General features: G+C 42.6%; 1 protein-coding gene across 3 annotated transcripts in view; it reads left to right on the top strand.

The window, feature by feature from the left end:
- The window catches only part of LOC309854488 (uncharacterized protein), a 59,535-nt gene extending 34,369 nt beyond the window's left edge, over positions 1-25,166 (top strand). Inside the window, exons 6-10 of one of the 3 annotated variants that reach the window (XM_082713757.1) lie at positions 15,525-15,888; positions 19,585-20,667; positions 21,983-22,079; positions 23,734-23,842; positions 24,959-25,166. In XM_082713757.1, the coding sequence (XP_082569883.1) occupies positions 15,525-15,572 (48 nt within the window). In that variant the 3' untranslated portion in view covers positions 15,573-15,888; positions 19,585-20,667; positions 21,983-22,079; positions 23,734-23,842; positions 24,959-25,166. Of the gene's footprint in view, positions 1-4,909; positions 5,069-9,375; positions 9,945-15,524; positions 15,889-19,584; positions 20,668-21,982; positions 22,080-23,733; positions 23,843-24,958 lie in introns of those variants that run through there. The other 2 variants (XM_082713758.1, XM_082713756.1) reach the window with 2 other exon arrangements.
- Positions 25,167-25,639: the final 473 nt, after the last annotated feature.

Here is a 25,639-nt window from a genome sequence, read left to right as displayed (position 1 = left end):
AAAGAGTGGGGTTGGAGTAGTCATGGGACAGAACTTACCTGTTATTTAAGAAGTATCAGTGTTGGGACTGTAAGTGATCAGGAAAGTAAGGAATCCTGGCAGTCACTTGGTGTATGATGGGCAGCACTACACTAATTTCTCAGTATTTCAGGTCCCATGGGTCATGATAGGTAGGAGAGGAGAGGAGAGGGTTGGTGCCCTCTGGTGTCTTCACTGACAAGCCCTGTCCTGTCCACACAGTGGCTGCCTCCCGCAGCTGCCTGCAGCTCTTTGCCTGAGGGTGTCCATTGTCTTCCTTGGCTTCTTTGGCCATGGGGCCCAGGTAACCAATGTCCATAAGAGCAACACTCATCCCGTACAGGTCTTTTTGCACTTGGATGGGATGACTCAGGTCTGTTCTGCATGTATTTAAAACGTTCCCAGTGGATGGAGACAGAGTTGCCCAAGCAGTGCCCTCTAAACTAACACCCTGTCTTCTGTGTTGGCTGCCTCCTTCTTCACATCTTAGATCCCATCATTTCTTTCCACCAAAGATCCTTCCAGAGAAACTACCTATACTCACATCCTTGTCTTAGAGTCACTTTCTGAGGCACCCAACCTCTCATAGCTCCTGGTGCTGCCAACAATGGTGGGTGTTGTCCCTCTGTGCCCCAGGAGAGGATCTACCTTTTAAAACACAAACATTCTTGAGAGATCTCAAAGCTCAGTCATGAGAATCAACTTACATTTTTCCCTTGGGTAGGAGAACTGAAAATCTACGCATGCAAGGCAGTAGGGTGACCTAGATAATAGTGAGATTATTCAACTTGTCACATAAAGTGGAACGCTCTGGTTGGAAGGAGACATTTATTGTAGTATCGTTATCAGTGGTACTGTTACTGAGTTCAAACATCCTATCCCTTGAACGTCCCTCTTTGACTCCCATTTTGCTCATAATGATACTTCTTGGCTATGTGCTCACCCTCAACTCATGCCCCGTCCTTATCTTTGTATCCAGTCCTCGACTCACTCCCATCCATCCCCACCTCCCTTGTTCCCACTTTCTGTGTCCCTTCCTCCTTTTCTTCTCCCCAAGATCCATCTTGGCTCCAGACTCCCACCCTTCAGGTGTCAGAGGTTCCTTGCATCCACCATCTCTCCTGCTCCCCTCTGGTTAGTAGGAGGGGGTGTGAGTATAAATGAAGATCTTGCTCTACCTTCCCTCATATCCTGGCCCTAAAAGGGGGAATGGGACCCAGTCTGGAGTCCTGGATTGCCTGGATATTAGTCTATAGCAAAGAACGGATTGAATTAAACACAAATATGTTAAACTGCAGGCCTTTTCTGGGCACCGGAAAGAGCATCGCCATATTTGTGGGAGGGTAGATGTCAGGAGATATAGTCTAGTTAGGCCTTGCCTGAAAGATGATCCAGCTGTGAAGCCAGGAAATAAAAAATGCGAGGGAAGGAAATGTAAGTAATGGGATGTCATGTTTATTGAATGTTTATGTCAGGTATGCTCCAAAGACCTTTATTAATCAATCTGTTCTCAGGGGACAGTGCCCTACAGTACATAAATCTCATTGTCCTCCCCATTTTGGAAGTGAGCACGTTGAGGCTAAGAGACAGGCACACATCTAGGGAGGGAGGAAACTAGGATATCAACCAAGAGGGAGACTTCCCTTCCACTCAAGGCTGTCTAAGCTTTTGTAGAGCCACTTGCCACTTGATTGTTACTGGTGAAGGGAGAAAGGGGGTATTCAATCCTAATAGGACTCAAAATATTCTCCATGGAGGAGAGAAAATATTTTTTTAAAAAAAAGGCAGTCCCTCCCAGAAATGGGTAGTCAGAGTGCCTGTCTTGTGGGAAGACGCCATATTGACCTCAGGTCAGGGCCTTTTTAGTCCACCTCTGATGAGGTTACTTATCAACTAGGACCTTGATCAGACCCTTCAGGTTGTTTCCCAAACTTCTTGGACTCTGGTGTAGACTGAGAGACTTTTGTACCCAAGCAGATGGGAAATATTTCTCAGCCTCTGGGTTTCTGTGCCTGAACTTGTGTGGACTGAGAAGGAGGATATCTTCATGTGAAAAGGATGCAGGAGCCAGCTTGAAAGGGTCACCATTGACCAAATCAAGACAACCTGCACCAAAATGTATCACGGCAGGAGTGCTTTCTCAACACTGAATAATAATCTGTAAATCTAGAGTACTACTTAAGAGAACCTTTAGAATCAGGATTGGAGAGAAGTGAAAGATTGCTCAGAAATAAAGACAGGGCGCCTGGGTGGCTCAGTGGGTTAAGCCGCTGCCTTCGGCTCAGGTCATGATCTCAGGGTCCTGGGATCAAGTCCCGCATCGGGCTCTCTGCTCAGCAGGGAGCCTGCTTCCTCCTCTCCTCTCTCTGCCTGCCTCTCTGCCTACTTGTGATCTCTCTCTGTCAAATAAAAAAAATATATATTTAAAAGAAATAAAGACAGAAGTAGAAAGTGGAAAGAAGAAATCATCTTTCAAAAGCATATTAAAAATTCAGCCACCAGTTTTCAGTAGATGCTAAGGTCTTTGGGTGAAATGATGTTGGAGAACAAGACATGGACTGTGGGAACCATGGGGAACTTAACACCACTTCCTTCTAGTAAAACTAGGCTATTCCCATGTTGCTCATGGGGCAGAATCAAAGTGAAGGGTATGATATCAGATAATAACTGACTTCCAAAAGAAGCAAAAATAGAGAATTCTGGACAAATAAAGAGCAGATCATGAGATGGTGAATGTAAAGTTGAAGAGAAAAGGGTCCCAATGAACGCAAATGGACAGGAAGATCAAATAAAAATCCACAACTTGATCAACCAACCAACCGACCAAACATTGTAAAATTTTGATATGATAATCCTCCAACAGTTAACGTTATAGATATTTGGAAAATAAAACAGTGGAAAAACAATGAACCATGCAAACAGCAATGAAGGAAATGCTGCTCTGACTATAGTAATACCAGGCCAAAAGCATTACTAGATACAAAGAAAGTTGGTACAAAATGAAAAAAGCTGTAGTTTACCCAGGAAAGTAAAACTGTGGATCTCAGTTACATGGATGTTCAAACCTATAAATGAGAGTATGACAAGACTGCAAGGAGAGGAGCACGTGGGTGGCTCAGTCAGGTAAGCATCTGCCTTCAGCTCAGGTCATGATCCCAGCCGCAGCTCCCCATGCACTGGGAGTCGGCTTCTCCTTCTCACGCTCCCCTTCCCCCCACTCATGCTTTCTCTTCTAAATAAAACAGTCTTTAAAAAAAATGCTCCAAGAAAAATAAAATCCTCCCTGAGGCAAATTTTCACAGCCCTCACTCAGCAGCTGATAAAAAGCAGACCCCAAATCAGTAAGGATGCAGAAGATTTAGATGGTTAAACCATCTGAATGTAGAAATAGATACATAATGATACAAGTACATATCATATAGAAGTATATACAAAATAAGTATATGAAATGTATGTATGGTAATTATACACTTAGATATATGTCCAACGAGCATCCTGACACAGGATGTTAGGTGGATGATTTCAACCCCTGCAGCCTTCTCTTACATCCAAGCAGAAACGTCTACTTCACCAAGCCTTCTTCTGCTAGTGAAGAGATGGCAATTAGTACTCGAAGGTAAAATTGGTTCCTTACCAGACTGATGGAAATGATTTTATCCATCTACCGTGTCTAAATCCCCTTTCATTGAAAACATGATCTAAAGAGACATGCAGTAAATTCATAACGCATGTGTAGCTCTGTCTAGCTTTGCATTATGACCCTGTCACCTATGTGTCCCGAAACACTTTATTGGCAAGGTTGAAAAGAAAGTCTCACAACCAAGATCATAGTGCTAGATGATGTCTTGATTCAGTGGACTTTCATATACCCTGACCTGACTGGAAATTCTTTCTAAAAGGAAGAAGAAGGAAAAAAAAATTAAAATAGTGTAATGGGTGTCAGTGATTTATGTAGTAGGAATATTTGGGTGGGTAAACAAAGTTATCTGTTACTTTACATTTGTACGTCTGTAGTCTGTATTTTTTTAAAAGATTTTATTTATTTATTTGACAGACAGAGATCACAAGTAGGCAGAGAGAGAGAGAGAGAGAGAAAGAGAGGAGGAATCAGGCTCCCCACTGAGCAGAGAACCTGATGTGGGACTTGATCCCAAGACTCTGGGATCATGACCTGAGCCGAAGGCAAATGCTTTAAACCACAAAGCCACCCAGGCACCCCTGTAGTGTGTATTTCTGAAGGGAGTGGAGCAAGCACTACACATTACATAATAACATTGTTAAATTTGGCTTCATTCATCACTCACACAGAAAGGAGAAGGAATCAGTTTCTTTGTGTCTGAGGCGCTGTCACAAAGGTCTGTCTCAGTGTAGAGAACAGGCTCCCTGGGACCAGAACTGCCTCAGAGCTGACCCCTGCCCCTGCTTAGAGCTCTGCAGAGATTCCCAGAGTATCCAGCAGAGGGCGACCGCGCACCTCCAGCTGGCAGAGGACTGTTTGTCTGCGCTTGGGCACAGCCCCTCAAGGGGCCGAATGCGCGCCATGGCATCATCTGAGGCTGGGTTCTTCAGAGCCCAAAGGGATTCTGCCACCAGCTGAGGACCCAGTACCCCTCAGAGGGCCAGGGCTGTGTTTGCAGCACTTGGTGACTCCTGTGGTGCGATGCAGAAGCAGCCTTGTTGGCTGAGAGCTGAGGAGGGGGCTCTAGGCTGCTTCCTGAGACCTGCTGGTAGGTGAGCCACCACGTTGTTGCATTTTTGGTGTTGTTCCCATGGTTTGCTCCTCGTTTTCCTCGAGGGTAGTTGAATAAGACCTATTTTACTTAGGGCCTAATCTGTGGATGGAGGGATTCTGTGATGCTATAACTGAGATGCCATGGTTGGTTTGTTACAGAAGCAGACCTGTTTCTGGGGAGAAATCCCAACTCAAATTAAGAGGAAGAGGAGCAGCCTGTAGTTGGGAGCTGAAAACACAACCTGCTGACTCTCAGGGTGTCTTAGAAGAATGCAATTGGGGCCTACCTGCAGATTACTGCTGGATTCAGAATCCCAGGTAAAAACAAACTGCTGTCCAGTTTGTAACCTTCAAGGTTAGAAGTATCAGCAAATGTTGGGTTTGTTGAGAAGGAAGGAAAACTGAATGTAGGCCAAAGAAGCAGTGACTGATCCTTTGGCACATTGGGGAACTTCGGAGAGGTTCACTCTTGTCAGAGACAGGGGGCAATTTGAAAGAAGAACAAGAAGTGCATTGGAGGCATCTCGTAGTTCAAATTTTTATGGCTTTTCATGGGGGAGTCCTGTTGGAGGATGTAGGGGGCTGGAGAGAGATGAGACTAGAGCTCTGCTAGCTGGAGTAGTGGGGCACCCATGTGCAAGATCAAGTCCATGTCCTCCTGTTGGTTCCCCATTTATTTGGAGTGGTAGTGTGTCAGAACACCCGCTACCAAAACCTCTTCCCTCTGCTGTGACGTTCCCCTTATGACTTTGTCCCGTCTGATCATGATTTGCCTTGATAAACGAAATAAGTCAGTCAGAGAAAGATAGGTACTATACGATTTCACTCATTTTTGGAAATTATGATATCAAACATATGAGCAAAGAGAATGAGAAAGAGGCAAACTAAGAAACAGACTCTTAACTAGAGAACAACCTGTTGGTAATCATAGAGGAGGTGTTGGTGGGGGCAGGGTGGGTTCAACAGGTGATGGGGATTGAGGCGTATTCTTGTGACGAGCGCCAGGAGTTGCATGGAAGTACTGAATCACGATTATACACCTGAAATGAATAGTACAGTGTGTGAGTTAATTGTAATATAAATTAAAACTTTAGGAAAGTTTCCTTGGAGGAATTTCAATCGATACTAAGTTCTTTGTATTTAGTGGTTTTGTGTTTCAGTGCCAGCAAAGCCTTTTCTGGTTGGCATGTGTCATGTTGGAGGGTATGTGCATCACAGTTGTAAACTACTCAAGTGACCACTGAGGAGCAGGGAGGGTTAGAAGGCAGAAATGTTCACCAGCTTCCCATGTGAAGTCTGTATCTGATCAAGACTGAGATCAGTGAGTCAGCATCACCTCACTGGAGACAGTGTTTCTACACAGGATTTGAGAGACAACAAGGGCAGAACCAAAGCATGGGGACAATTCCAAACCATATGTTAGTTCTAAACCAGGACCCTGTGTATTAAAGAAGCCACTGAAAATATTTATTGGCACTTGTTTGGACTGAAGGAGAAAGATTTTCTCCCAATGAAGGCCAACTCAGAGTCCTGTATGCCTCCTGAAAGTGTCCTCCATGAGTGGCTATGAGCAAAATAGTGAAATACTGGGAGAGTGCACCGGATGAAATCAGGGAGCGTGTTTGGGGACATAGGATACACTGAAAAATGTGAAGCGTTCCTTAGACAACTTGTTGCAAGAATAGGAATACTTCTGGGACATTCCCAAACAGTATTATTTTTTTTTTTTTCAAAAGAACTGTTTAGAACTCTATGTGTTATCAAAAGCGGTCTGTTATGTTGTAAATTCAGAAACCATGCATTTGGCTTAGAATCAGGATTCAGTTAATATTAGAGGTAAAGGAACGACTTTTGAATTCTGAACCTTCTAAATGTCTAGAAATGCTCACAAGATCAAAATAAGTGTTTTCTGGCAAGGTCATAATCCAAAGAAGTTTCCTCCTTCTGCAAGAGACTGGGAGATGCAGAAAGTGGCATGTTCTTTGCACTGAAGATGGAGAAGGAGCAATAGTGAGGAGAGGAATGCAGGCCTGGCCCGGACATGTGGAGAAGGCTGTCTCCCCAGATGTTTTGTATTTCAGTTGGTGCAGTAACAACCTTCTTGGGACCAGACGGTGTACAGGTCGAGTCAGGCTTTGGCGAATTCTTTAAAGGTGTCCTGAGGACCCAACCATCCATTTCCTTGGGGTTTGGCTGCACAAGGTTTGGTTAGCAGTATTGGAGAGGGGCCCCTCAGGGGAGGTTGGAGAGAATCTTTGTGGGATCTTTCCCAACAGAATCAGGTTGCAAGGTGTGGCGGTCAGGGTAAGTGTCCCCTGGGAGTGCATTGGGGAAAAGTCTGCTATACTGCATCATGGTTAGGTTGAATAGAGGCAACTCGATCTTTGCTTTATTGAAATACATCCCCTTTTCCCAACTGTGGGTCCAGAGAGGCAGTGGTCGAATGCACATCAAATTCAAATCAAATCCAGTGACTATCTCCCAGGGGGAGAGACTGATTTCCACAAAGGGGTAGACTTGAGATTTAGGAGTGACAGCAATCCCTTTGACCCAGGGAGCTGGAAAGTCTCCGTAGATTTTGCCAATGGAGTCCCCAGTAGTGTGGTCATTCTGTGAGCTTAACTTTGAAGATAGAGGACAGTAACATACAATGAAACTGTTCTAAAACTAGCAAAACATTGCAAATTGGTGAAACGCCTGCAGGGTAAAATGTGTTTTCTGGTCACTGTGTATACTTCAAGAGGGCTTCCCTGGGAGGGGTAATTTTTTTCTAACAAGATTTTAGCTGCAGAAGAGTCATTGGCCTTTCTCCAAGGGAAAGCGTTTGTCTAGTGAGAAGACATAGGCACATTAACTAACACCTACTTTATCCATGAGATGAGGAAATTGCATGAAATCCAGTTGCCAAATGTCAGATGGTTCATTGAGTGGTTTTTTAAAAAATTTATTTATTTTCAGCATAACAGTATCATTATTTTTTCACCACACCCAGTGCTGCATGCAATCCATGCCTTCTATAATACCCACCACCTGGTACCCCGACCTCCCACCCCCCGCCACTTCAAACCCCTCAGATTGTTTTTCAGAGTCCATAGTCACTCATGATTCACCTCCCCTTCCAATTTACCCCAACCCACTTCTCTCTAACTCCCCATGTCCTCCATGCTTTTTGTTATGCTCCACAAAGAAGTGAAACCATATGATAATTGACTCTCTCTGCTTGACTTATTTCACTCAGCATAATCTCTCCCAGTCCCGTCCATGTTGCTACAAAAGTTGGGTATTCGTCCTTTCTGATGGAGGCATAATACTCCATAGTGTATATGGACCACATCTTCTTTATCCATTCGTCCGTTGAAGGGCATCTGGTTCTTTCCACAGTTTGGCGATCGTGGCCATTGCTGCTATAAACATTGGGGTACAGATGGCCCTTCTTTTCACTACATCTGTATCTTTGGGGTAAATACCCAGGAGTGCAATGTCAGGGTCATAGGGAAGTTCTATTTTTAATGTCTTGAGGAATCTCCACACTGTTCTCCAAAGAGGCTGCACCAACTGGCATTCCCACCAACAGTGGAAGAGGGTTCCCCTTTCTCCACATCTCCTCCAACACATGTTGTTTCCTGTTTTGTTAATTTTGGTTAGTTTTATTCCCAGGTATCTTATGGTCCTTGGTGCTATAGTAAATGGAATCGATTCTCTAATTTCCCTTTCTGTATTTTCATTGTTAGTGTATAAGAAAGCCACTGATTTCTGCACATTGACTTTGTATCCTGCCACGTTGCTGAATTGCTGTTATGAGTTCTAGTAGTTTGGGGATGGAGTCTTTTGGGTTTTCCATATAAAGAATCATGTCATCTGCGAATAGAGAGAGTTTGACTTCTTCGTTGCCCATTTGGATATCTTTTATTTCTCTTTGTTGTCGGATTGCTTTTGGTAGGACTTCTAATACTATGATGAACAAGAGTGGAGAGAGTGGGCATCCTTGTCTTGTTCCTGATCTCAACGGAAAGGCTGCAAGCTTTTTCCCATTGAGGACGATATTTGCTGTGGGTCTTTCATAGATAGATTTGATGAAGTTCAGAGATGTTCCCTCTATCCCTATACTTTGAAGTGTTTTAATCAGGAACAAATGCTGGATTTTGTCAAATGCTTTTTCTGCATCGATTGAGAGAACCATGTGGCTCTTCTCTCTTCTCATATTAATTTGTTGTATCACATTGATTGATTTGCGAATGTTGAACCATCCTTGTAGCCCAGGGATGAATCCCACCTGGTCCTGGCGGATAATCTTTTTAATGTGCTGTTGGATCCTGTTTGCTAGGATCTTCTTTTTAAATTTTCATTTGTTTCCATGATTTTTTTCTATTATTTTTTAATTTCCTAGTTGACCCATTTATTCTTTAGTAGGATGCTCCTTAGCCTCCATGTGAGTTCTTTCCAAATTTCCTTTCATGATTAAGTTACAAATTCACACAGCACTGGGGTCTAAGGATATGTGAGGAATAATACCAGTCTTTGGTACTGGTTGAAATGTGATTGTGACCCAGTATGTAATCTATTGTGGAGAATGTTCCATGTGTACTCAAGAAAAATGTCTTTTTGTTTTTTGTTTTTTGCTTTAGGATGGAATGTTCTGAATATATATGTGAAGTCCACTTGGTGCCCTTTATCATTCAAAACACTTGTTTCCTGGTTGATTTTCTGCTTAAATGATAGGTCCATTCCTGTAAGTGGGGTGTTCAAGTCTCCTACTACTATTGTATTATTGTTGCTGTGTTTCTTTAATTTTGTTATAATTGGCTTATATAATTGGCTGCTTCTGTGTTAGCAACACAAATATTTATCATTGTTAGATCTTCTTGTTTGATAGAGCCTTTAAGTATGATATAGTAGCCTTCTTCATCTCTTATGACAGTCTTTGGTTTAAAATCTAATTTTCTAAAAAGATTTTATTTATTTATTTGACAGAGACCACAAGTAGGCAGTGGGGGGGGGGGGGGGAGCAGGCTTCCTGCTGAGCAGAGAGCCTGATGTGGGACTCGAGCGCAGGACCCTGAGATCATGACCTGAGCCAAAGGCAGAGGTTTTAACCCACTGAGCCACCCAGGTGCCCATAAAATCTAATTTGTCTGATAAAGGTTGCTACCCCAGTTTTCTTTTGATGTCCATTAGATTATAAATATTTTTCCAAGCCCCCTCACTTTCTGTCTGGGGGTATCTTTGGGTCTAAACTGATTCTCTTTAGATAACATTATGGATGGATCTTGGCCTTTTCATCCTATCCTATACCCCGTGCCTTCTGATTGTCCATTTATTCCATTTACATTCAGAGTAACTATGAAAAGATAGGAAGTTAGTGCCATTGTATTACCTATAAATGAAACTTAAAAGTCCAAAAACAAAAAAAAAAAAAAGAGGGAAAAAAAGGGAAGTTAGCCAGGTGAACAGAACAGAGAGAATATCATGGGACATGTAGGAAAAACAGAGCAATACACTACATATCCTGAGTGTATCTTTTGGTTTGTTAGAAAAAACTCCACCTCAAAATTGTATAGAAGGAAAATCTTGCAAAAATATACATATGAAATATATATATAACTAAATAATACATACACTATACAGTATTATATAATACATATTATGAAAAATACTTCTATATTTTACAAATTTACAGATTTCCACATATTTAATCTTGTAACATATATATGTATACATATATATAAATGTATAAATATATCTACATTTATGTATATATATGTACACAGGTATATACAGAAAAATAAAATTAAATATATGGAAAGGATAGAATGTATCCATGAAGATGAAAATTTAAAAAGACTTGAAGAAAACAAAACAAAACAAAAAAAACAACTAAAATACTTAACATATAAAAAGAAGAAGTGGAAGAGAAAGAGGAAGAGGAAGAAAAGACAGTATGATTAGGCAGTTAAAGCAAAAAGAATAATACCCTAGATTCTAGGTGTATTTTGGTGTGTTTGAAGAAACTGCACCCTAAGGCAAAGTAAAGTACAAAAGTGAAAGTTAAGATTAAAGAAGTGTGGATAAAATAAATTGGTTGACAAAAAGAAAGAGAACAAAAAATTAAAACTGAAAGACACAACTGTGAATAGATAAAGAAGATGTGGTCCATAATATACAATGGAATATTACTCAGCCATCAGAAAGGATGGATACTCAACTTTTGCATCAGTGTGGATGGGACTGGAGGAGATTATGCTGAATGAACTAAGTCAAGCAGAGAAAGTCAATTATCATATGGTTTCACTTACTTGTGGAACATAAGGAATAACATGGAAGACATCAGCAGAGGAAATGAAAAGTGAATTGGGGGAAATCAGAGGGGGGAGATCAACCATGAGAGACTGAGAAACAACCTGAGGGTTATGTATGTATGTATGTATGTATGTATATATATACATATATATGTATATATATGTATGTATATATATATATATTTATTTATTTATAAATATATATATATATATATATATATATATATATATATATATGTTAAGATTTTATTTATTTGACAGAGAGAAATCCCAAGTAGATGGAGAGGCAGGCAGAGAGAGAGAGAGGGAAGCAGGGTCCCTGCTGAGCAGAGAGCCCAATGCGGGACTCGATCCCAGGACCCTGAGATCATGACCTGAGCCGAAGGCAGCAGGTTAACCCACTGAGCCACCCAGGTGCCCCACAACCTGAGGGTTTTAGAGGGGAGGGCGTCGGGGGGGATGGGTGAGACTGGTGGTAGGTATTAAGGAGGGCATGTATTGCACGGAGCACTGGCTGTTGTACATAAACAATGAATCTTGGAACACTGCTTAAAAAACTAATGATATATTTGATGGTGACTAACAACACAATAAAAAATTAATTTTTTTAAAAAAGCCAAGGACAAAATCGTGGGGAAAAAAACCCATGAATTCTATATGCTATATTCCCCTAGCACTGGGGTTTGGGCATTCTCAGTGATCAGTAAACTTGGCGGTGTGTTCTTGCTGATCCTCTGGGGAAGGAGCCTGTTGCCTTGATTCTGTGGCATTTTTGCCCCGGGGCAGGATTGCACTGCTGTTGCCTAGGGGCCAAGCTAAGTAATCTACTCCGGTTTCCTCTGGCTTTTGTTCCCTGAAGGTTCTCTGTGCCTCATTAGAGGATGAGAATGAAAAAGGAAGCCTTGCAAAGTCCAGGCCGGGATCCAAGAGTCTGAGGCCCCATTCCTCAGTGCACCCTCAGGGAAAAGCAGTGAATCGTTCCTGGCTCCCTGGTCTCCATCTTCTCTCTGTGCTCACCTGGCCTGTGACTGAGCATTTGTATCTCAGGGCGGGACCCTGTTTGAGTCTCCAAACCCTACAGACTCCTGCAGGGCACACCCAAGCCACTCCTTCTGGGAGGAGGATGGATCTTGCCTGTGTGCTGTTGCTGAGTCCCTGCTGGCACTGATTGTGCCACAATTCATGGCTTATGGCAGCCTGGAGCTGAGAGTCCACTCTGGGGCTTGATGATTCCAGCAAGAGTCCCCGCTTTGATGCCTGGGACCTCTGCCACACTCAGGAACCCTGTTATTTCTGTGCCCTTGGGCATCTCGAGATGACACTGTCCCACCTTGGATTCTGCCCTGCTTTAGCACGTGGGTACCGTTCAGGCAGGAATGGCCCTCATCAGAGCAAACTTCTAAAAGTCCTTACTTTGCAGTCCTCTACTATATCATTTTCTGGTACCTCCCTGCAGTTCATCTTCCCATATATCAACGCGAATTCACTTCTCCACAGGTCCTACCTTGTAGAAAGAGGTCACTTTTATATTTCTAGAGTTGCAGCTACTCTTTTCTTACATCTCTGGGTGAGTTCACAGGTGTTCAGAATGATCTGATAACTGTGCAACTGAATTCCTGTGACCAGATGAAATGAAGGTCTCCTATTTCTCCACCATCTTAGAGTCTCTGGGAGTACATCTTAAATTGTATACATATATACATATATGTAGACATATATAGATACATGATAAACAAAAGTGAACAAAGTGTTTATTCTATCCTGTAATACATGATATACTTTAATCTACTTCATTTGTTTTTTTTTAACCTCGTTTGTTTTTGATGCCATGTGCAGCCTATGAAAATGCCCCACAATAGAAAAATGATTAAATTATTGGCAATATTTAACATTAAATAATTTAAAAAGCCGAGGCAGAGCTATAATTTGGAACTTAAAAAGAGCACAGTACCTTGTTAAGAGAAAAAATACTGTCAATGAATGTAAATATTACACTGTTTGTTGAAAAACACAGTTCAAAAGGATGCATAAGCCAAAAATTGAACAAGTCCTTCTTTTGTCACAATACATTTCTGAGCTTTCAGAATGTTTACAATTGAGACATAAAGGTATACAGCAAAAATTTATTGAGCATTTACTGTGTGTGCAGTTGCTGAATCAAACTTTACATGTATTATTATTTCCTTAATCCCCCCAAACCTGAGATGGTATAACCAACCACCATATAGAGTAGAAATGGAGGCTCAGAGACTCACAGTAAATTGCGTGAGGTTGGAGTAAAGACATGGGCAGAGGTGGAGGTCAAACCCTGTGTCTCAGACAACAGAGTTCATGCTTCGCCTTTTAGGCTGTGCTGCCTCACAGAGAGAAGACGGGAGGGATGTGTGCCAGTTAGAAAGGGCCAGATGTTACTGTGAGTAACCTGTAGCCCTGAGCCTTAGTGGCTTCTTCCCTAATGGGAAGTCTGTTTCTAGCACCTGCCACATGTCCACACGGTCTTCGTGGGACCAGGATAAAAGAGCACCCACCATAGGTAACTGCCGGGTGCTATATGAGATGGACAGAGGAGGAACCTGATTCAGTCCCAGGTATTCTGTTCGAGATGGCACATCTCACTCCCTCGCACATCTTACTGGTCAGAGCATGTCTACAGGACTGCCTCCAACTTCCTGAGTCAGAGGAATGCCTGAAATGCTTGGTGGAGCCTCTTGGGGATACCACATGGTGCCAGTCCATCTGGGGGACTGTGCAGGGTCGGAGGAGGGACGTGGGATATTGGTAGGAAATGACAGGAGGCCTATGTCAGGATGGGTTTGTGTTCTCCTTCATCACATAGGATTTATAGGGTTCAGTCTATGAGGCATAATTTTGAGACCATATAGTGTTCTCACACCACATTTCCAAGATATTCTCAGCCAAAGACATATTTGATTACGATTGTATCATGCTCATATCATTCAGTTCCAATGTAGCTCTTTTTCTTTTCTATTTCTTTACTCCTATTTCATTGTTAGAGGTACTTCTCTCTGTCTACACATATGGGAATTTCTGGTTAGTTTTTTATCAGTGATTTCTAGCACATTATGTTAACACAGCATGTTCTGTGTCATTTCATGCCTCTGAAACAGATTGAAATTTCCCTTACGACCAAAGTAAATCGGGAGCATTTTTGTAACGGTCTCTGTGCCTAAAATCAATGTGTCCTCCACAGTGGATGTGGATGTGGACAGATGTATGAAGACAGCTGTCGGATTCAGATGGTTTGCCATCAAGATCTATATTTGGTGGATGCTCTGTAGACTGCGCTGAGTTGCTGACAGAGGGCTGGAACCTCCTACTCTGGTTGTGTATTTGATTGTTGTTGCAGTTTGGTCCTGCTTTGCTTTCTACATTGTTCACCTTGTGGTTCTCGGACAGGAGTTTGGAACAGAAGAAGAGAGCACCCAGAAGAGGGAACAGGGACCTGGGTTGAAGGGAGCAGAAAACAAGAATTCTTCCAAGGGTGGCTTATTTATTTATTATTATTATTAGTAGTAGTATTATCATCATTATTGTTATTTATTATGTCCCATTAAGCAACATATACTACATCGTTAGTTTCTGATGTAGTGTTCAATGATTCATTAGTTGCATGTAACACCCAGTGTTTATTACTACAGCTGCCCTCCTCAGGACCGATCACCCAATTACCCCTTCAACCCATCCCTTCCCTTTTGTAACCCTCTGTGGTTTTTTTTTTTTTAATGTTTAAGGAACATTTGATTATCATTTCCTGTAAACTATCTATTCGTGTATTTTTCCTACTTTCCTACCAAGTTTCTTCTTTTTCTCCTTTAAGAGTTCTGGATATGTTAGCAATATTACCTCCCTGTTGTAGAAGTTGCAAATATTTTCACTCTGTACCACCTCATTGGTAATATCTGATCCCCGTTAGCCAGCCTGGAGCTAATTTCTGAAGAAGGGCTTCTTCTCCAAATAAGCCAAACATGGGCAGAAGAAAATGGAATTCCTGTTTCTTGGGTGTCAGGCACGTTCTGGGTGCTTTGTGAACATTCTCTCACTTATCGCTTATGAAATTTCTTTCAATATTATTTCTCACCTGAAAACCATAGGGCTAATGTGTATTAGATTTCATTGTTTCTCAGCTTTTATAAAGGTGATATGGTACATAAAACCATGGAGCTGCATCTTGAAATCATACCAGTAAATATTTCTGCAATGAAATATATGAATATGTCTACTGACTAGGATAAAGACCTCAGAGAGTTTCACTTCCTGATAGGTCAGGTTTTGCATCAAATGAGATATGAGAAGCAGTTTTATTTTTCAGAGCTTCTCCAATTTTGGAATGGGGGATAGGAGATGTCGGAGCTCTATCATCCTTACATTATAGGCAGGGGAAAGGAGTTCTGGTGTTTTATAACCGAATACATCCTCCGACTTTTACCCTTTTCTTCTTTTTCTCTTTGTTTTGTCAGGAAGGGAGGAGGGAGCAAGCTGGAGAGCTTGAGGATTCAAGTGAGTAGCAGAGAAATTGCAGCATCTCTCCACTTCTCTTCTCTCCGCCTTCCTGCAGCCAGGGTGAGACTGAGATGGGCAGCCCTTCAGGGACCCCAATATTCTTCATAATGAAAATTTAACCAACATCCTTTAGACACTTGTTCAACATCTGTTTGGAGGAAAAGCTGTTGGCTGCGTGGGGAAGGATGAAAAAGAAAGACAGAGGTGACAGGGTGCAGCCTCATCCCCAGAGTACCAAGCAAAGCACTTTTGGCCCTAAACTCACATGCCCTTCTCAGTCAGAAGCAAAGCCCTGCAGCTGGTCTGATCTACCTTGCTCAGGTAGGTGGTTAGCAACTTCCTCCTTTGACTCATGTGTCCTTTATGGGTTTCTTAGACAATATCCCAAATTACTTCCAGCCACACACTCTCAGTCTCTCTGAGAAGAATTATAATCCTGCACTTTTCTTTGTCTTATTACTTTTTTGGTTCCCTGAACAGATTATCCCCCAGACAAATACAGTAACCGCCCCTGGTCTGTAATGAAATATTTTGCAAGAAGGGCTTGTTTTGCTTCTTTAACTCCACTTATCAGGCTGCATGGGGCCTCCTTCAGGACTGAGTTTTATGGTTTTTATATTCTGGTTTTTCACGACCTGTCTCCTTTCTCCATCAAAACCAAACTACCTTGTCTCCTTGTGCCTTAGTGCACTACTGAAAATCTAGTAAATGAGGAGTGCCTGGATTCATGATCTGTCTCTCCACAGTTGCAGTCAAAAGTGCTCTAATGACAAGCAGGTATTTTAGACCATAGCGTGGAGGTAGAGGGACTGTGAACTGAGCAATTTTACTTTCATATTGAGCACACCACCCTCTGCTCAGTCTCACTCAGTTAGGTGTCCAACTCTTGATGGATTTTGGCTCAGGTCACGAACTTTAAGTTGTCCGACTGAGCCCCATGTCAGTGCAGGCTCCCCATACAGTGGGGAGCCTGCTTGAGATTCTCTCTTCTCTGAATCTTTCTCTTCCTCTGCCTTCCCCTCCGAACTCGCGTTCTCTCTCTCTTGTTCTCTCTCCCTCTCTCAAAGATTTTAAAATGGGAAAAGGAGAGCAAATATACAAAAAACTTCAATCTGGGGCACCTGGGTGGCTCAGTGGGTTAAGCCTCTGCCTTCAGCTTGGGTCATGATCTCAGAGTCCTGGGATTGAGACCCACATCAGGCCCTTTGCTCAACAAGGAGCCTGCTTCCCCTGCTCTCTCTTTGCCAGACTCTCTGCCTACATGTGGTATCTTTATAGCTCTCTCTCTCAAATAAATATATATATATTTTTTTAAAAAGAAACACTTTGAGGAACCTGGGTGGTTCAGGTGTTAAGCATCTCCCTTTGGCTCAGGTCATGGTCCCAGGGTCCTGGGATCGCACTCTGCATCGGGCTCCTTGCTCAGTGGGAAGCCTGCTTCTCTCTTTCCCACTGCCCCTGCTTGTGTTCCTGCTCTCACTGAAAAACAAAAAAAAATCTTTAAAAAGAAAATCCGGGCGCCTGGGTGGCTCGGTGGGTTAAGCCGCTGCCTTCGGCTCGGGTCATGATCAGGGTCCTGGGATCGAGTCCCGCATCGGGCTCTCTGCTCGGCAGGGAGCCTGCTTACCTCTCTCTCTCTCTGCCTGCCTCTCAGTCTACTTGTGATTTCTCTCTGTCAAATAAATATATAAAATCTTAAAAAAAAAAAAGAAAATCCAATCTTATTAGTAATGAAAAGACAAATAAGATTAAAGTTTTCACATTGGCAAAGGCTTAAAACCTCATAACACCCAGTGTTACTTGCTCCTTTACTGTATGAAAGGGTTATTTGTAATTTTGGTGTTATTTCTTCCATAAATGTTTGATAGGATTTGCCAGTAAAACTACTTGGATCTAGGACTTTCTTTCTGATCAAGTTGTTAATAATTATTTCAATTATTAAAATAGATATTGAATCATTTATATTTTTGTTTTATTTTGTGGGGTTATATATTTTTTAAAGATTTTACTTATTTGATACAGAGAGAGAGAGAGAGATCACAAGTCAACAGGCAGGCAGAGGAGGGGGAAGCAGGGAGCCCAATCTGGGCTCAATCCCAGGACCATGAAATCATGACCAAAGCCGAAGGCAAAGGCTTCAACACACTGAGAGTTGCCTCTGTAGTGATAACTCTCTTTTCATTTCTGATATTGGCACAGAAAAATTTTATATTAAAGGATGATCATCCAGGTGTTTTGTAAAGAATTAAAAAGAAAACAAAAACAAGCCTCCAACAATTAAAGATTAGTAAACTAAAAAACTTTATCATATTGACAGAAGGAACTACTACATGGCCCTTAAAATTATACATAAACTCTGACGAAATAATACTGCATGCTTATAGGGATAACTGAAATTTGAAAGATTTATAGTAACAAGTGTTGTTGAGGGTATGGAGCAAATAGAGCTTTTTAATTAATTAAATTTTATTTTAAATTCTGGTTAGTTAACATACAGTATAATTTTAGTTTCCAGTGTAGGATTTAGTGATTCAGCACACAGTACAAAATCCAGTGCTCATCAATGATTTCACATGAGTGAAAGCATATATTTGTCTTTCTCTGACTTATTTTGCTCAGCATAATTATACAATTGGAACTTTTATTCAACTTTTATTCAGCTTCCACTGTGGTAGGAGTATATGTTAGGCATTAAAAAACTGTGTGGTAATAACTTAATCAAACTTAAACTATGTACACCTTACGATTCCGCATCTCTACTCCTGGATATATATCAATCATAAAATCTCTGCAAGTATTCAGCAACAGACATGTACTATAATATGTATAGCAACTTTATTCATGTTATCCCAGACTGGAAACAATTCCATTCTCTCACCAAAAGTAGAGTGAAGTACATTTTAGGTATGTACAAAGAATGGGATTCTACATAATGATGAAGAATAAACTATTGGTACAGATACAATGACATGTATAAATCTCACAGGCATTATTTGAAGAGAAGTGAGACACAATGATGCACAGACTGTATGACTCCATTTGTATAAGTGAGCAGGCAAAAATAATCTATGGTTTTAGAAGTCAGAATAATGGTTACTGATGGCAAGAGAGGTAAAGGTAAAACTTGAGACCAGTTAGAGGTAAAGGCGAGTGAACTATCATAGAGTATAAGGAGGCAATCCCACTTATAATTGGACCAAAAAGAATAAAATACCTAGAGTTTAATTAACCAAGGAGGCAAAAGACATGTACATGAAAACTACCAGAAACTGCTAAAAGAAATCAAAGAAGACCCAAACAAATGGAAACATACTCCATGCTCATGGGTTGGAAGAATTACCCTGATTGAAATGCCCATACTACCCAAAACAATCTATAGATTCAGTGCAATTCCTATGAAAATTCTAATGGCGTGTCATGCATCCTATTTCCTGGATGAGAGCAGTGGTCTTGGTGTCAGCATTCTGCTCTAAACCAGGTGAACCCTCACGTGGTCCTGCAACCACTTTCCAGGACTGGCTGGCAAGTGTGGCAAGACCCTCCCTCCAACCAATAGTGCAGGTTGACACCGTAGGAGTCCCTGAAAGGCTCAGACATGGATGGGCTAAATACAGGGTGCAGATGGAAACATGCTAATCTAACAGGGAAGAGTATGCAGAATTTGCATCAATATTTAAGTTAAAGGTTGAGAGTTCCATTAAGTTTCAGGCCAACGGAAGCTGCTAGAGTCAAGACCCAGAGCTTGGGGAGGACTAAATATTCACCCCCCTCCCTGAGCAGAGGCAGTGAGGTGAGAAATTCTGGGGAGCGTGCGAGTGTTGTATTCCTCATCACGGAGTGCGCATTCTTCATGTCTGGGGCCCATGACAGAGCCAGGTCCCAGGTATCTGGCTCCCTGCGACAGTTTTCCTGCAGGCCAGAGGTAGATGGGAGCCTTCAAAACCTGAGCCCTGAAGGCCTGGGTCTCCTGGCCTGGGCAGCTGCTCAGAAACCAAGCAAGAGCCATCGATCCTGCAGGAAAGGCATCGGGCCCATGGAGGTGGAGAATGCCCTGAGCGAACATCCTGAGGTGGCTGAATCAGCTGTGGGGAGCAGCCCAGACCCAATTTGAAGGGAGGTAAGGAGGACACAGAGGCCCGTCCTTGTGTCTGTCTGTGCGCATTAAGGCAGGTACAGGGATGCCTTGGACCTAGGGTGGAAGGAGGCCCAGGGGATGTACATGTGCATTTACACGGTGTGGTCAGCAGAGGGCAGTGTGGTCTTACACGTGTGTGTGTGTGTGTGTGTGTGTGTGTGTGTGTGTGTGTGTGTGCACGCGCGCGCGCACGTGCACCCACGCGTGCGGGCTTATTTCCGGCTCACAGCAACCCCATTAATTAAGGACTCTGAGACCCGCTTTTACAGAGACAGAAACAAGCATAAGGAAATTAAATAAGTTGCCTGATCACAAAACTAAAAAGTGGTGGAGCGGGAATGGGAATCTGAGCAGCCTGGCTCTAGAGTATGCATTCATTGATTCCCTGTGTGCTGAGTGCCTACTGTGTACAAGGCCCTGTGCTCTACTAGTGATATCAATAATATCAACAGAGTTAATCCCCAGCATATATTGAATGCCCACAGAACTCTATCTACAGTAATAGTGAAAATGGTGATGATAGGCGTTCCTGGGTGGCTCAGTCAGTTAAGCATCTGCCTTTAACTCACATCATGATCTCAGAGTCCTGAGACTGAGCCCTGTATCCATCTCCCTGCTCAGCAAGGAATCTGCTTCTTGCTTTCATTCTTCCTTAAACAAATACTATCCATCCAACACTGTCCTAAGCACTTCACAAATTTATCTCCTTTAATCCTCAAAACCACTATATTCATCATTCTCATTTACAGACTAGAAACCCGAGGTACAGGGTGTAAGCAACACAGATGGGTTCACACAGCCAGGAAGAGGCTGAGCAAGGATTCAGACCTAGGCAGCCTGGCCCCAGAGTCTGCAGCACACTGTCCTCCTACACTCTGCTATGCAGTCACAATTGTCAGCCAAACTAAGAACCGTCTCTGGATCTTGTGATGCTTAACTAACAGAAGTCAAGTCCCTGGCAAATAGTAAGGCTGTAAGAAATGAAAATCATGGGGCGCCTGGGTGGCTCAGTGGGTTAAGCCTCTGCCTTCAGCTCAGGTCATGATCTCAGGGTCCTGGGATTGAGCCCCGCATCAGGCTCTCTGCTCAGCAGGGAGCCTGCTTCCTCCTCTCTCTCTGCCTGCCTCTCTGCCTACATGTAATCTGTCTGTCAAATAAATAAACAAAATCTTTAAAAAAAAAAAAAAAGAAATGAAATGAAAATCATCACCTTCAATCTCCAGGATGCTAGTCTTTCAATTCACAAAGAGAACAAAAATACATTTTGACTTGTATTGTTCTACAAGTATGGAAAAAGGCTTCACCTAAATTACCCTCCTTGGTTCTTAGAACAGTCCTAGGATACACTGTTTTTCTTTTTTTTTTTTTTTTTTGAAAGTTTTTATTATTTATTTACTTATCTGTCAGAGAGAGAATGAGAGAGCATAAGCAAAGAGAACAGTAGTAGAGGGATAAGCAGGCCCCCTGCTGAGCAAGGAGCCCATGGCAGGGCTGGATCCCAGGACCCAGGGATAATGACCTGTGCTGAAAGCACATGCTTATTAACCAACTGAGCCACTGAGATGTCCCAATCCACTGTTTTTCTTCTAATAATGTTAGCATATAGAACTTAGCATGTCCCAGGCACTTTTCTGTGTGCCTTATGCATGCATTTAATCCTAAAATCACTCAGTCCTATAGCTCAGTGAGGTAAGTAGTAGTATTATCTCTTTATTACTGGTCCAGATAAGTAATGTGCCCAGGGTGATACAACTAGTATATAGTAGTGCTGGGATGAAACTCAGAGAGTCTGGTTTCAGACTCTGAGCTTTCTAACCCTCTACTCTGAGGGCATCTGTGTAGGAGGCAATTCTGGCTCACAAACCCTGTGATGAGTAACAGAGACAGTAAGTACCAGAGCCAGAATGCAAGCCCAGGCCTGTCTGTCACCACTGTCCCTAGTAGGTGATTTCTCTGACGCTTGCCTTGTACATCCGAGTGGCCTGATGGACATCACCTTGAGTTGGGGCATAGAAGACATAGGCTCTAGTCCTGCCAATAAACCAACCGGTCAGTAGCAGAGAGACATTGAACAAATCCCTTTGCCTCCAACCTTCATCTAAAAATTAGAGAGCCATGCTCACTCAATCTTTAATGTCCTCTAATTCTAAGCAACTGTTTTCCAGGATGAATGGCAATTGTGCTTGAACAAAAGAATGCAGCATGTTTCTTATAGCTCAATGTCAATCCCACCCCCACCCCTGTGGAAAACACTTCTTTGACCCGATACAAATCCTACAGGTGCCATGAAGTACAGCTCAAATGCACAGCAGGCAGAAACACAGCCACTTCTCTGGAGGCCTCTCAAGCTTCTAGTCCCTTTCCCTCACCCTTACTGGTAAGAACCGTGCACATGCTACTCTGTGCTCCTGAAATACTGAGTTTGTGCCTCTAGTATAATGATTCCTACATTCACTGACAGCAGTAGCTTGTGCACATGTGTGTGTGTACCTATGTGAGTGTCCTTAAGGGCACAGACTGTACTCCATTTTTCTATGCTTGGAAAATTACATTATGAGGACCATATACATAAGTGCCAATATCTGACCATTTTGACATACAGAGATGACAATTTAATATGGCGCAACCTAACACACGCTCATTAAATATAAGCATATTTCCTACTGTGCAACAGTGCATCCCTGAGAAAACTTGTGTTCTACTAGAGGGGCCAGTAAGCTTCTTTATAAGGGGACCACATGGTCAATACTTTGGACTTTATGTGCTATAGATTCTCTGTCCCAACGATTCCACTTTGCCACTGGTGTATCATGAAGCCCTAAACGATCTGTTAATAAATGAGTATGGCAGTATTCCAGTAAAATTCCATTTGAAAAAACAGGCTGAGGGCACCTGGGTGGCTCACCAGGATAAGTGTCTGACTTCGGTTCACATCATGATATTCCAAGATCTGGACTCATTTTTCTCAACTGAACTTTTTGTCATATTCATAAAATTCAGAGTTAACTTTCAGGGGACACAATCTGAGATCACTGTCCAAATTGAGTGGACCCTCCATGATAATTATAGTCACTATTTGTTGCTAAACTGCCAGACAGTCTTATTTTTTTCATAGTGCCGGATGGTATTTTTAGTCCATTTCTCTCCAGGAATATTAAACAGTACCCAAATAGAAGAAGTCACATGGGTGATAAGATCATCACCATCTAAGTGATTCTCTTGCTGCCAAAGAACTGATCTAGAACTGGAAGGAACTGTGTATTTCATCTCACTCGTTCAGCTTATACTGAATACTTGCCACAATGCCACACACAGGGCTAGATACCAGGAGATAGCAGAGCCCCAACTCTCACTCCAGCCTGGGAAATTTTACATTGCTTATCATCTAATAGATCTAATTCAGTGGTTCTCAACCAGGGTGATTTTATGTCCAAAGGATATCTGGCAACGTCTAGAGACACCGTTGGTCACCGTAAGGGAAATCCTATTGACGTCTACTGAGTCGAGGGCAGGGGTGCTTCTAGACATTCTGCGATGCACAGAACAGCTTCCACAATGAGAATTATCCATCCCAGAATGCCAAGAACCAAGACTATACCTACTGGGACACTTGATCTAACTTCATCTCCCCATTTTTCAGATGAAAAAACTGGGGCCAATGTCAATTATATACTCAAGATCTTCAATTCTTCTGCAGAGTCTATATAGGTCATGGTTCTATTCTGTGTGCAAGAGATCTTCATTTTCCCTTTTTTGAACTGAAATTGAGGACTAATTTTTCCATGTTTGTCCTTTCCTCAAAGCAATGGGGTGCCATCCTGGTGGAAAGCAGCTTTAGACAGCAACAGAAAAGCATTCACGTTTGATCTGCATGTTTCACTGCAGGAGACGGGCTTTACACTTGAGTGACACAGATGCCTTGGCATGGTTGCGTATGGCTTCTGGATTTTATTTGAAAGGAATGATGCTGTGAATAAAAGCATGGACTCATAAATTTTGATTTATTATTTCTTTTTCTTATTCATTCACAGGATCAAAAACCTGGAGTGACATACAGTGAATATGCAAGAAGATATGGGATATATCCTTGCTCTACTTTTTGGCTTTCCTCCTTCTCAACCCCATCATATAATCCAGCAGGTCAGCATTTGTTATGATTTGGGGTTAGACAGGGTAGAAGGAAGCAAGTGCTGAGTTTAGAGGTAAGGGAAGTTGAAAGCTAATCCATGGTCTATATCTAACCATGACCTACTCCATGGAAAAGGGGAGTCTGCTTCTCCTCCTCTCCCTGGTGGACTGAAACCAAGAATCATAAGAAAGAATCATATTTGTCCTAGATGCCTGGCAAAGAGCTCAGCTCTGTCCTTTGTGGGATCAGTGGCTGCTCTGATTAATGATCCCTGCTGGGAAATTCAGCTGTGCCATTATCACAGTGAGAAGGGTCACCAAGTCCCAGAAAGCTTCTGAGTGAGTTCCACGTGGGCTATGCCCCCAGGGGGATCCTTGAACCATTCCTGGAAATCGGAGGCTCTGGACCACTGAGGACAATTCAAGTCTGTTTGGTCATGTATTCAGATTCTCTTGTAGTCACTGAAATCTGTATAGAAACAAAATGGCTCTCACGACTTGATGGGGCCCAAACTATCCGACCTGGGCACAAGGCCACAAATGACAAGGCAAGAAACAATGCTTAATGTCCATTTTGCACTTCACGCTATGTTCTGAGATAACAAACACACATGCACTATCTCATCTTTACAGCAACTCTAGGAAAAAGACAGCATAATAACTCACAATGTCTATATAAGAAAACCGAGGACCCAGAAATGAGGTTTTCTTCTCAAGGTCATACAGTGACGTGGAAGGGTGTGAACTTGGAATCACATCTGCCTGATGACAAAAAATGCTGCACTCTCATTTGAGGGCTGGAGGCAGGTAGAATCTCACAGACAAAAATAAGGTTTCTCTCCTGATTTTGTAACTAGATGTTGGTCCCTTATTCCAATACACACATATACCCCTTGAGAAGAGAGAGCAGTCCTAACAAAGCAGGACTTTAGGAAGCTAAATCCTGAGTTTTACTGACCAAAGCAGAACTGGCAGAATCTATTGCTCTGATCCCAGTGATCTGAATGCACTGCTCCGTGAATATGGGACCCGTCACCATAGGCCTGTGTGACCGGTGGTTCCAGGCTGCATGCTCTTAGCATCCATGCTGGGTGGGCACTGTACTACATCATTTTCCCTCCCATGCAGGCCTCTTCTTCCCTAGTGGGCTGTGCCTTCTTAAGGACCCAGATCCTTTCACTCCTGCTTCAAACCCTCTGCACTGGCTGCCATGATCCCTTAGAGAAGATCCTCCTCCTCTGGAGTCACTCTGTCTCTACTGGCTCCTCCTCCAACCTCTCCTCTGGAATGCTCTGACAATGCAAATTAAACGAGGTCACTCCAACTTAAAAGTCCCTCAGGGACCCACTGTCTTTCAGCACAAAATCCAAAGTCCTTCCTAAACTCATCCCTCACCCTTTCCTCACCCACATCTGGCTCTCCAGCTACGCCCGGTTACCTGCAGCTTCACAGCTGGTTCTTACTCCCCAGTTTTTACTCATGCTATTCACCACACCTGCAATGTCTTTTCCTCACCTTATTCGCCTAACACTATGGCCTTCGCAGAATCACTTCACCTCTCTGAAACAGAAATGGGTAGAAGTGGGTTGTTCTGGGAGCTAGTAAAAAAGAGTAAGAAAATCGAATGAGGTCAAACATTTCTTGACATGTTCCAGGCATTTTATATGTACCATTCCATCTAATCATCATCAACAACCCTAAGGAACAGCCCGAATTGCTTTCCTGTCACAGGGTGATTAGGTCCTGAGTGTCACACAGGTAGAAGGTGATGGAGTCCAGGTAGCCAGGACCCAACAGCTCCAACACAAA

This window comes from Mustela nivalis (genome assembly GCF_964662115.1).
Source record: "Mustela nivalis genome assembly, chromosome: 19".
NCBI classification, from domain to species: Eukaryota; Metazoa; Chordata; class Mammalia; order Carnivora; family Mustelidae; genus Mustela; species Mustela nivalis.
The sequence above is the reverse complement of the archived record's forward strand: the minus strand, read 5'-3'. Positions and strand labels throughout refer to the sequence as shown.